General features: G+C 41.5%; 1 protein-coding gene across 1 annotated transcript in view; it reads left to right on the top strand.

Moving 5' to 3' along the window:
- Positions 1-2218: 2218 nt before the first annotated feature.
- The window catches only part of ntrk1 (neurotrophic tyrosine kinase, receptor, type 1), a 32821-nt gene continuing 21674 nt past the window's right edge, over positions 2219-13365 (top strand). Inside the window, exons 1-3 of the mRNA XM_016281544.1 lie at positions 2219-2397; positions 10041-10115; positions 10229-10300. Of these exons, the coding sequence (XP_016137030.1) occupies positions 2219-2397; positions 10041-10115; positions 10229-10300 (326 nt within the window). The remainder of the gene's footprint in view (positions 2398-10040; positions 10116-10228; positions 10301-13365) is intronic.

Below are 13365 nucleotides of genomic sequence, written 5' to 3' on the forward strand. Positions count from 1 at the left end.
GCTAACGTGAACTAACAAAGAACAGGTGTTTTTTTATTACATAAAAACATTAACAAAGATTCATAAACACTGTAACGTATGTATTGCTCATTTTTAGTTAATGCTAGTTAATGCTTTAACTAAAGTTAACTAAGAAAGGTTATTGTAAAGTATTACCGACAAAGCAAATGTGTCCTGCACAATAAAAGAGAACTTCTGAGCATTGAAATTTTCTGCTGGGACAAAAAGAAGGAAAGAAAAATCACAAATTAGTTCTCTTTATAAGCTCAATTGTTTCTCCTATAGACAGCAATAATATGCAATGGAGAGCAAATGGAGACTTTTGCTCGAGTCTCTTGCTTCTCAGATTTATTCTGCTGAGAAAAGACCTAGTGATCTCACATGTGTCTCATCCAGAGTTTTAGAGGAGATTTCAAACAGTCTCATACTGTGATCGGTGACAATCTGTGATGAAAAACCAGAAATCTCAATGTGAACTTGTATTTATCATCAAATTCTAGAGCTATAATGTCTATATTCATTTTATGACTCAATATTCTTACTTCATGTTAACAAAGAGAAACATCTGAGACAAAAATGAGACCTACTGTAAATGTCTCCTGAGCAACAAAAGAGCAACTTCTGAGTACTCGTCTTTTCTCTGGGACTCATCAATTCTCTAGGGGAAAAAAAACAAATTAGTTCTCTTTATAATCTCAATTGTTTCCTCTCAATAATATCAATGGAGAGCAATTGGTGACTTTTGCTAAAGCCTCCTGATTCTCAGATGTTTTCTCCTTAGAATAAGACACAAAAATCCCATATGTACATCATCTATAGTTCCAGAAGAAATCTCAAAATGTCTCAAACTGTGCTCAGATTTCCCTAAGAGCTCAAAGTCTGAAACAGTCAGAGATCTCAATATGAACTCAAACATTTCTCATCAAATACTCCCAAGGCAAAATGATCTGATTTATGTTATTCACATTCATTTTTATAGCTCTGTACATTTACTGTGTACTTAGGATTGCAACATTTGGGTCTATTTTTATTTATTTTTAGCAGGAAAAATCCAAGACTCACATCCAAGTTCTCCATGAGTTACGAAAGCGCAAGAGCCTCTGAGCAATATGATTTCCTCAGGATCACCTGTTGGAAAGAAAACAAAAATCACACGACATTCCTTATATTAAAAGCAGAGGAAATTGAGACTTTTACTTGAGTCTCCTACTTTACAGAATTATATTCGTGAGGAAAAGACCCTAGTAATTTCACATGTGCCTCCTCTAGAGTTTCAGAAGAGATCTCAAAATGTCTCAAACTGCACTCAGATTTCCCAAGATCCTAAAGTCTACAATCAAATGCCAGAGATCTCAGTATAAACTCAAACATTTATCATCAACTGATTTGAGCTATGATACTCACATTCCTTTTATAGTTCCATATATCTACTGCAAAATCCAAAACGAAACTGATACATCCGAGACCTCCAGAGTTATGTAAGAGCAACCTCTGAGCGATATCATTTTCCTCTTGCTGATAAAAAAAAACACATCTCTTAAATATCTAATTTGGCTCTCAAGACAGCAATGAGCTTAAATGCAGTTTTTTCTGCTCGTCTTCTCAGATTTATTTTCCTAAGAAAAAGACCCCAATAATCTCACACGTGCCTCCTCACAGACCACTCTAACGTGTGCAATGAAACATTTCAGATGATATCAAACATAAATCACTTATACAGAAAATCACACACATCACATATGACTTTTAAATAAACATTGCGTGATCCTAGAGGTGGAGGGAGATGAATTAGGGAAGTGCCACGATCCTTGCCCTTTGTGCATGGAGATACTCATGAGTTGTTTATTCCTCACAAGCTCAAAGTTCACGGTCAGCTCTAACAGGTGGAGCACTTCCGATCCATTCGTGTCCACCTACAGCTCACAGGTCTGGCTTCCCCGCTCGCTTCTGCGAGTGTCACAGAGGTGTCTGGTGACCATTGCTCTCTCTCATCTCACACTCACACTCAACTAATGGACTGCTTTGCCCCTCCCCTCCGTTTCTCCATCTCAGACTGGGAGGTTCCCCTGGGCCCTGCTACACGGCTCAATAGCTCAGCTCCTGGATGGGATCATAACCCTGAGTGCTGGCCAAGAGAAGAGCCGCTTCTCCTCACATCCAGAGTTCCTGCTGCAGGGTGGAGTTTCCCCCAGGATAACAAACTCACTCGAACCTCACCATGGCTGACCATAGAGTGGCCCCGGTTGTGGTGATGCTTCTCGTCCTGGTCGCACCAGCCCTGAGCGGATGCCCAAGCGCCTGCCGCTGCTCCTTTGCCATGCTTCAATGCCTGGAGCTGGACGGAATCACCAGCATCCCTGCGTTGGCAGCGCAGGAGAGCGAAAACGTCACTGAAATGTAAGTTGTGTTTGGTGTTCAGGCAAGTTTACAGTGAGATGCTTGAGAACAGTTGTTTGGAAGTTCAGCGCTTGATCTTGGAAGGTGATGGAATGGGCTGCGAGTTCAATCAAACTGATTGGCGTTCATGAATTTTCATGGAGAATTCTGGGCATTTGGATATATAATTTGTGCATGGTGCAGCCTAGTGGTTTTTCCTGGCAGACCACTCCAATTATCTTCAGCATTTATTGCTTTTAAATGCATTTAATTTATTTTGTGGAATCCGAACGTAACGCACTGAAAGCAGAACTTTCTCAAAACAAGGCAATGCTTGGGAACTAGTCAAGGACTGGAGGAAAGGCCTGGTACTTTGTGTTGCTGCTGAGCTGTGTGCAGCTTCTCTTTAAGTGCTTTTAAGAGTGTCAGGTACATCATCTATTCTCGGAAATGGTGAGAAAACATCTCCATGTTCATGTGTGTACAGTCAGAAGGATGGTTCCCAGAGGTGTAGGACTTTTTAGTCAGATCGGTTTAGTGCACTTCATTCAGAATTGTGTTTATATCACTATAGCACTCATGCTTATAGTAGGAAACATAATCGCCACACAATACAATCATCTCAGTTTCATGCGTTCTCTCTTGCCCATCCCTTAAGTGTAAACAATGCAATATTTAAATGGAAAGAAATGCTAGAAAAAAAGCCTGATAACTGGTTAACTCTAAGTTAGTTTACCATACACAATGAAAAGCTATTATATTTAAAAAAAAACAATGTATTTTTACACTACAATATTGTTTAAAATATATATAATTTTGTATGTAAACAGTACGATTAATCTCATAATTTACAGTCAAAACAATATCCTTCACATATGTAAGACATTTATTTTTTTAAAGAAGTGATGCATCTCATTTTCTTATTATTTATGTCCATTGGGGTGTTTTATGATATTTAACAGACTTAATGTTTATTGCATTATTTTAGTGGTATTTAGATGTGTTTTACCTTGATTGTATTTGTTTGGATCACAATGTGCATTGCCCATATCTACTTTTTGGTCACAGATGCTGGAAAGCCCATTTCTGATGAACTGTACATCATCATGTGCATCATGTATCATTATGCTGAAGAGTTGTCCATGTTTTTTTGAGACCAAGTTTTTAGGATATGGCTCTCTTGGTTCTCTGGAAGAGATGAAACATAAAAAAAAACACTTTTTAAAAAGTTCCCTATCGAATATATGTTTTAATAAATCAAGCTTAAACTGAAATGGAAGAGATCAACATGCAATTTCATCGTACATAAAAGAGCAGCTTTGACATTTTTGATAATAACTCCTATTTTTTTTCAATGGAGAAAAAAAGTCATATGAGTTTCAAGCAACATAAGGATAGACAGGATAGATCGATAAAATGTTTCAATACAATTTTATAAATACAAATGGATGTATTTTTGCCCCAGCATTTAAGGCAAACACTTTAGGACAATAATACAACATAATTACAACAGATTTTAATTTTTTTAGTTTTTGGGAAGTTGAATTGACATCTACCAATCGATCAAAAGTGATCAATTGGAGCTTAATTTAATTATTAGGATAACTGTTTGTAAAACATATTTTCCACAATGCATCCCACAATGTCTGACATCATCATCACTGCATTTTTTTTTTAGTTCTGCGCAGTTGCCACTGTTGTTTTTCTCAGTACACCTGCTCAAGTGCGATTCTCTGAAGTCCAGTAGAGTCTTACATTTACTACAAGCATTCAATCAATACATGAGAATGCACTTTTGCCACTTGTTTACAGAGAACACTTTGTGCCCGTAAAAAAACCCAGCATTTCGCCGTATTAGTGAGATGGGCACAGCACAGAGGAACAGTGCTTCTACCAAGAAGGAAAACAAGAGACCATTAACTTCATACCAGCGGCAGAAATACATCATTCATCATGCTGTAAATTCCATTCTGTGAATTGCTCGCGAATGCACTGCTGAAAACAATAGATGAAATATTGCCCACTCGACTCGATTCAATAAGCCAAAGCAGTTTGAGATGTCGTCCCACCTGCTCTGTAATTGCATTACGGCTCTCTGAGTCAATCAAACGCTAATAAATATCTGTTTGTGCTTCTTGAACACAACTAGACAGAATTGCAGATCAAAAGATTCCAATAAATTCAGAAACACATATCAGCTTCATCACTGTGTCTGTCATGCTACTCTGTTCCCCTTTCGGGCTCTGTCTTTACATTTATTTTGAAAGATGAAGCTCGCGATTATGGTAAGGGGCGTTACATTTCCGACGAGTGCTTGCGGTGTTCAGCCAATCACAACGCACTGGGTCAGCTGGCCAATCAGAGCAGACTGCACTTGTCGGAAGGAGGGACTTTGTAGAAAACAAAGCATTTGAGAGAGGCGGGGCATAGAGGACCTACAATAATGTACAGTATTTGAAAAATAATGTGTTTTTTGAACATTAAAGCATGTCAACATATTCTGTTACACCAAATATACAAAATAATGATCTTTAAAAAAGCATCATATGACCCCTTTAATTGGATGTGCACTTTAGTATCATATGAGTCTGTAAAAATGGTTTACAAAAAGTATTTCTGAAATAAGTTCTGTGGTTTATTTAGCTTTTTCAATGTCAAGAGCTGCTGTCAGTTGACACTGCCCTGCAGAATGAAATATTCTAGATGATTAGAGACTTGGTTTCACCATGGTGTACAAAACCATGGAAACACCATGGATGGTTTTGGATAGTTTTTTGCTTTGTACTTAATTAGGGAAGACGTCATATGATGTATGCCTATTGTCAATACAGCTCTATATAGTTGAGCCATTGTGGAGAAACCATTTAAACTTTTCTCTAAAATAATCAGAGATCTCCTTCCTGGAAGTACAAGTGCTTTTCAACGAATCTGTGTGGAACTGAAAAGTAATCAATTTCAAAATACTTCACTGATGGTGTTCATGCCTCATATTAACGGCTGCAAGGGCACAGCGCTATTTCGTTTAACTCAAAGAGACCTGGAATCACACACTTCATGAGTTTTAGAGTGGAGATCAAACAAGTTTCTACTGCTATATGTACTCATGTGAACATTAAAGCATTTATTTACATATTAAAATGCATTCATATATATTTTATATAAATAAAAAATAATGCAATCTCAGGAAGGCGTCACTAAAATGAAACGTCTCAGTTACATATTGTAACCCTCATTCCCTGAAGGAGGTAAGTGAGATGTCATGTCGGTGACCGAAGAATTGGGAATCTCGCCAGAGAGATCAATCTACTGCGAGTGTAAACTAAATGAGCCAATGCACATTGGCATGCAATGATTGCATGCAGCTGCCACTGATCGCAGCACGAGTATAAATAGGCAGCAAATGCACCGCATATTCAGGTTTTTGCTGAGGAGCCGAGCCGGTGACCTGGCCGCTCAGTGGTGGTACAGCAGCTGTGGCGATGGGACGTAACATCTTCGTTCTCTCCTTCAGGAAATGAGGGTTACAATATGTAACGAGACGTTCCCTTTCAGTCGGTCACTTTCGACGTCATGACGGGGACAGACGAATTGGGAATCCCTACCAAAGCGCCATGGATGATGCCCCTTCCAGTGTCCTGTGCGAGCCTCTGCCCCCTTTTTGGAGTAGGCTGGGGTTTAGCAACAAGAATATCAGTCACTGTTGCCGTAGCACTACCCACTCAGTGGGATTGGATAACACTGGGAAAATGTACCCATTCCACTTGGAACAGGAACGTTGTGGAAGCCCCATCAGTGGGACTGCCATCCTGCCTTTGAACGAATTCAAGCAGCTCAACACCGACTGAGCATGTTCCTCTGTTAGGCGTGCTGTCTGTTCGACCGAATCCAACTCCATACCGAGAAAAGGGATCCTCTGTGTCGGGGAGAGTTTGCTCTTTTCCCAGTTGACCCAAAGACCCAACAGACTGAGGTGTCTGAGGTCCCTCCACAACTTTCGTGAAGACACAAGGGGACAGGGACAGCCCAAAGTGCAGGACCTTGTATGATATGCTCGTCCTTAGAACGCGAAAGGGTCTGTGGTGCAGAAGGATTGAGACATGAAAGTACATGTCCTTCAGGTCGATTGCTGCAAACCAATCTTGGGGACGGATGCACCCAAAGATGCGTTTCTGCTTCAACAATGTAACGGTAAACGACGAAAGGGCCGGTTCAAGACACGCAGATCCAAGATTGGTCGTAACCCACCACCTTTCTTGGGCACAATGAAGTAAGGGCTGTAAAACCCTGTATTCATATCGGCTAGAGGGACCGGCTTTATCGCATCCTTCGCCAGTAGGACTGCGATCTCCGCACGCAAGACAGGAGAATCGGCCGCCTTCACTGTTAACATCTTGAACAGTAGACTGTGAAGGGCCCGGCTCAAGACACGCAGGTTCAAGATCAGTCATAACCCACCGCCTTTCTACAATGAAGTAGGGGCTGTAAAACCCCGTCTTCATACGGCTGGAGGGACCGACTCTATTGCGTCCTTTGCCAGCAGGACTGCGATCTCCGCATGCAAGACAGGGGCATCGGCTGCCTGCACTGAAGTGAAGTGGATGCCCCTGAACTTGGGGGAACGCCGGGCAAACTGAATCGCATAGCCGAGTCTGATGGTTGTGCAGAAGGATTGAGACATGAAAGTACATGTCCTTCAGGTCGATTGCTGCAAACCAATCTTGGGGATGGATGCACCCAAAGATGCGTTTCTGTGTTAACATCTTGAACAGTAGACTGTGAAGGGCCCGGCTCAAGACACGCAGGTTCAAGATCAGTCGTAACCCACCGCCTTTCTACAATGAAGTAGGGGCTGTAAAACCCCGTCTTCATACGGCTGGAGGGACCGACTCTATTGCGTCCTTTGCCAGCAGGACTGCGATCTCCGCATGCAAGACAGGGGCATCGGCTGCCTGCACTGAAGTGAAGTGGATGCCCCTGAACTTGGGGGAACGCCGGGCAAACTGAATCGCATAGCCGAGTCTGATGGTCCGAAGGAGCCAGCAAGATGGGCTGGGCAGCGCTAGCCAGGCTTCCAGATACCGTACAAGCGGGACCAGTGGAATCACCGACGTACCCGCAGTGGGGCAGTGAGGTAGAATGCAGGGACCCAGCTCGGGCAGCTCGTGGGCCGACCAAAGCGGGGTCTGAGTGTGCAGTGCAACACTTACCTGGTTCCATGGTTGGGCAGAGGGTGCGTGAGTAGGGCCTTTGATAGCGCTCTCGAACTGCCCACTGCTGCCCGCTGGCGTCAGAGGAGGATGAGTGAGAAACAGGACTGGACCGTCCACAACTTTCCATGCCCTCTTGAGACCCGGAGATTTGTCGAGATTTTGGCCACCACTTACTGTGAGGTCAGCGGTGGGGCAAAACAAAACAAAAGATTCTCCGCCCGGCCCTTTTCCGGGGGAGGGAGTGGTGCGTTCACCATCTCCCGATGAGCGGCTCGCACCATCTCTGGGTCGCCCTTCACAGGGCTGCTTACCACCAGGTTCGGTGGGGGCCTGGACGGGCAGGGAAGCTGCCCTGTGACCGGTTTCACAGTGCTGCTTAGCTGGAGGCTGCTGCGGCGTGGGAGCGGGGGCGGACGCCCTCGGCGACAAGCAGGCTGAGTTGCTGCTGCCAGCGGGCAGGATGTGACGATGTGATGTCTGCTTCTGTGCAGCCAAGAACTGCTGGGCAAAGCTCTAGACCGCATCGCCGAAGAGGCCGGTCTGGGACTCGGGGGCATTGAGGAACCACACTTTGTAGGCATCCCTAATGTCGGCCAGACACAGCCAGTGATGGCGCTCCTGGACCACAAGCGTGGACATCGCATGACCCAGAGAACTCGCTGTGACCTTCGTCGCTCATAGCGTGAGGTCAGTTGCGGTTTGGAGTTCCATTAAAACTTCCGGATCATGACCACCCTCGTGCAGGTCTTTCAGTGCTTGAGCCTGGTGGACCTGCAGTAACGCCATGGCGTGTAAGGCGGAGGCAGCCTCTCCACAGGCCGCATAAGCACTGCCGGTCAGACCAGACAAATACTTACAGGCCCGGAAGGGAAGGGACGGTTTGCCCCACCAGGTGGAGGCGGTATTAGGACACAACTGCATCACTACCGACCGCTCCACCGGGGGGATCTCTGTATACCCCCTGGCTGCCCCGCCGTCGAGGGTGGTGGGGGAGGAGGAGCAAGCAGGCCGGTTCCTGGCAGTAAAAGGTGCCATCCATGACCTGGTGAGCTCCTCATGCACCTCCGGGAAGAATGGCACCGGAGTGGGGCACTGAGAACCAGTGTGGGCCACCCCAAGAAACCAGTCATTCAACCTCGAGAGCTTGGGATGCGGTGGAGTTTGTCTCCACTCAAGCCCTACCCTCTCAGCGGCCCGGGAAAGCATAGCCGTCATCTCTGGATCCGATTCAGACTTTGCTACCATCCCGAAGGGTGGCCGTGCAGCTGAATCTTCCTCTCCAAAGAGCTCCGGCTCCGATCGTCGGGATGAGCCCCAAAGGATACGGCTGGTAAGCTCCTTTCAGAGAGCCCAGCACATTCCTGAGGGAGCTCAACTGGTTGCAGAGTGCTAGAGGAGTGAGGGACCTTCGGAGGTTGGTTCCTTGGAGGGGTCGCCGCCACTGTGATCCTGAGACCACCCAAGCTACTGCCTGAAGTAGTCCTCCCCTGACTTCTGCCAAGAAGAGAACTAGATTGAGTCAAAGGCACTGGAACTCCACTCCTTTTGAGATAACGGAGCCTGGCCCGCAACTCCGAGATGGTCATCTTCCCCCAATGAAAACATAACTCATCCACGAAAGCAACCTCAGCATGCTTGATGCCAAGGCACGTGAGGCAGTGATCGTGACCATCACCCGCCACCAGATAACGACCGCATCCAGAAACGCACGGGTGAAACAGCATCTATGCCAAGAAGCAACGTTGTCTTTACAAAGACGCAGCATCAAGTTGGCACAGACACAACGTTGTCTTTAAAAAGACGTGCCCACCCGTGAATGCTCTTTTAGGGAAAAAGGCTTTTTTAGCGCACAGGGGGAATGATCGCCTGCAACACAAACAGTGGGTGGTGCAGCCTGATGTGTGCAACCCACTCGACACGGGAAAAACGACCGCACCGTTCCGCCAACACAAAAAGCTCCCAGAGAGCGCGCTGAACTCGTCCATTCACTCAAAGCTTGGCAGGAGCAGAACGATGATAGAGATATTTCAACAAAAAGCAAGATAAGCCTTAGTCAACAAGAAATTCAGTTTGAAAACTATTTTACTTTCATAATGTAACATGTTTCCGATTTAATAAAGATAATCACTGAAAAAAATAAATGTAGGATGTGAATCAATGAAAAATGGGCATTACATTACAGAATGGAGTCCAATGGTTGGAGAGTTAAGTAAGATGGATTTGTGGCATCATCTGAAATAGAAAGTTGTTTCAGAGGTGAAGCAAGCTATTGCATTTTGATCATGCAAACAAAATCTGAAATAAAGTGCAGCAATTAAATATACTGTAACACTAACATATGGTAAACAGTTTCAGATTTGAATTAATGACATTGATCATGATTATTACTAGAGGGACCTGTTTTAACGCAGCATTATTTTAATTTCAACCTGTTCTTCCGTTTCAACCCTCTAGCTACATAGAGAGTCAAGCCAAACTGGAGAACATCACAGACATAGACCTCACCAACTACAGAGAACTGAAGAACCTGTAAGTATAACACAGTCTACAAAAGATGTATAAGATTCCAAAAGATTTTCAAGCAACTTAAGATTTTAATGAGACTTGCATTCTCTTCTTGTGCATTCATATATGTATTTCAGGACGGTCACAGATTGTGGGCTGGTGTACATCTCTGAAAATGCATTCCAGCATAATTTCAAGATTCAGTATGTGTGAGTATTCTTTAGATATACTACTGGCCTTCCCACAATACACTTGGGTCTCAGAGCTTGTACCTGTCAATCATTTCAAACCCTCTTCCCTCCTGATAAGTGAAGCTGCTTTATTGGTCTCAGGTGGTAAAAACCCAAGACACATTTAAAGTTAGTCATCAACCAAATGAATACGGAGGAAAACACTTCCACATTTCACATCCAGAAATCATTTGAATGCATTCATTTTCCCATAATTCAAAAGGAAATTTGCAGAGATAATCATCATGTATTTCAAGAGTATAACAACAATCTGAAAAACTGTGTTTGGTAGGGTGGTGGAGACTTTATAAAATCAGCTTGGCTCATGAATATTAATTACATAACATGACATCCAGTAGTTCTTCCTGATTTGCTATTTGCAATGCAATCATGTGACAGAGGCTTTTGCTAATTAAAGGAACAGTTCACTCAAAAACGAACAATTCTGTGATTATTTATGCACTTTCCTATTATTTCAAGTCTGTAATCTGTTCTTTTTTCTATGGAATTAATTCATCATGCTGTAAATGAGACTTAAATCTTATATATATATAGTAACTGGATGGAAAAGTATATAGTTTGAAAAAGAAACAAACAGAAAAAATAATATCATATTAGTCTGGAAATTATATGAGGGTGAGTGCATAATTAATTACATTTTGGGGAATTATTCATTTAAAATCTTATTATGATTTTCCAAAAAGAGACAACAATGGTTTCTAAGTCATAAACCTGTATGCAGTTATTTTTTTCTACAGACTTGAAACATTTTGAATAGTCCCCATATTGAATTCTTTCTTATGTATTTATGTATGCTTTTGAGTTGAATTGTTGCTGGATGAAAAAGTAAAAAAAAAAAATGCTTTGGAATGACATGAGGGCGATTAAATAATAACAATTTTATAATGATGACTTCCAAAAAAGTGTGGTAACAATTGATGTCATTTAAATCATATATAACAAATCAAACATCACATTATAGATCCTCCTTATACAACCTCCTCAGCAAATGTCTTAGAATAAAGGTACATAACATAAACCATGAAGTCAACAACTAAAAATAGTGTAAAAATGATTTTTCAAAGTTGTAAATAAAAAGTATGTTTTAGTATGAAATACTAAATTTCATGTTTTATTCAATGTGTTACTCGATTCTTTGTCATTGTGAAATTGACTAGCAATTTCGGAGTAAAATTTTTTTTCTTTTTTTCAGTACAGAAACATAACTACTTTCAAATAATCTTTTTTACGGCTCAAAGATCTGACATCTATTTCCTCCTGAAGGGAAGATTTCTAATCACAGCATCAACTAAACACTAACGACATTAGCCGAAAGCTTGTTGACCCTTATCTCCACTATCTTGTAATCGTTATCTCTCAGTGTATGCGACATGCCAACTGTTGTTGATGTGGGGGAAAGCGGTCACACAGGAGGGGGGAACGGGAGGGTTCTGGGGAAACATGAGAGCATATCTAGCAGTCACCTTTTACTTGCCCACTTTGGCGTAGTATTGACAACTGATGCATAATAAATACACTCCACTAAGGGTCCATTATCACGCAATCAATATTTCTCAGAGGGCTGTGCAGAGGACCAGATGTGTCTGTATCTCTGCGAGCATCGTGTGGCGGTGGGGATGTACAGTATAAAAATCATAAGCATAAACGAGTCTATCTTTTATTCTCCTGACCCGATGAAACGGCAGCTGCTATTCTCAGACGCTTTCTCCCTTACAGTAGAATCAAGCTGTAATAGATAGGCCCCTGATGGCCGACCCATCTGACATGAACTTTTGGGAGTAGGGAAAACAAATATTTGAACCCTTGCTGGCCCCCATTAGCCCTGCCACAGAGAATCTATATGTGCGAATCCGTCACTGTCCCCGTCGGCTGTCATCTCGCTTTATTTAGCTTTAGATTTCATCTCGCAAATTCAATTAGACAGGACAACAAAGAATCAGAAACCATGAATTGAGAAGTTTTCTGTTCACAAAACGATGCAAAATATCCATGCAACTGTCTGCGGTCAACACACAGGTCTTCAAAATTCACTCTCTCGCTCTTAGTCAAATGTGTTTTAGCTTGTCTGTGAGAAAGAGAAGAAATTAAGCTAGAGTCCAGTTGTCAGCCAATACAGAGAGATGTGTGCCAGTGTTATTTAGAAATGCAGTGCTGGTATGAAATATTTTGCTGCATTGAATCTTGCTACTGCTGCTCATGTATGAGATTTATACAAACTCCTAAGCTTAAATATTGCTCTTTGGAGCATAACGCATACTGTGTGTTTGTGCTGCAGACGTGAAAAATAACTCAAATCATGGTGTTTTTACTTTTCTAAGTGAGTGGACTTTAGATTATCAACTGGAGGACAATAAAACTGCTAAAAAAATAATAATAAAAAAATAAAAATCCCACTTACATTAAAGTGTTTATCTAAATACCAGAACAATGTCTTGCAGGTAGTGTTATTTTGGAATTATTTATATACAATTAGAGTGTTTATTATTATTTTAAATTGGCTATTATTTTTTTATCATTTCAGTTTTCATTTTCAGTCATTTTTAATGTGCTTTTGTGATTTTTTGGATTTCTATTAAGCCTTTTTTTCAGTCTTAGCAATTTTACTTCAACTTATTAGATCTTACTTGGTTACCAAGGCAACATTTCAAATTTTCATTTAATTTTAGTTTTAAGGTTTTTAATCTAAAATGTATATTTTATTTCAGCTTTATTTTAATTAGAAAAAAAACTATTTTTAATAGTTTTAATTTTAGTAACTATATTCCTAAATATAGTAATTATATTTAATATTAGTCAAATATAGTACCACTTTACTTGCAGCCTATATTTATGAGTTAATGCATTAAAAAAAGTATTGTCAATGCATTAATTATGCCTTGTAATGCACCTTAAAATGTAATGTATTATATGAAAGTATTTAGTATTTCAATAAAACATATTACAAACCACCAGATGTAAGGAATCTGAAAATATTATAGTGCATTTGAACTTTGGTTACAATTTATATATATATATATATATAA

Source organism: Sinocyclocheilus grahami, unplaced genomic scaffold, assembly GCF_001515645.1.
Source record: "Sinocyclocheilus grahami isolate Dianchi unplaced genomic scaffold, SAMN03320097.WGS_v1.1 scaffold150.1, whole genome shotgun sequence".
NCBI lineage: Eukaryota > Metazoa > Chordata > Actinopteri > Cypriniformes > Cyprinidae > Sinocyclocheilus > Sinocyclocheilus grahami.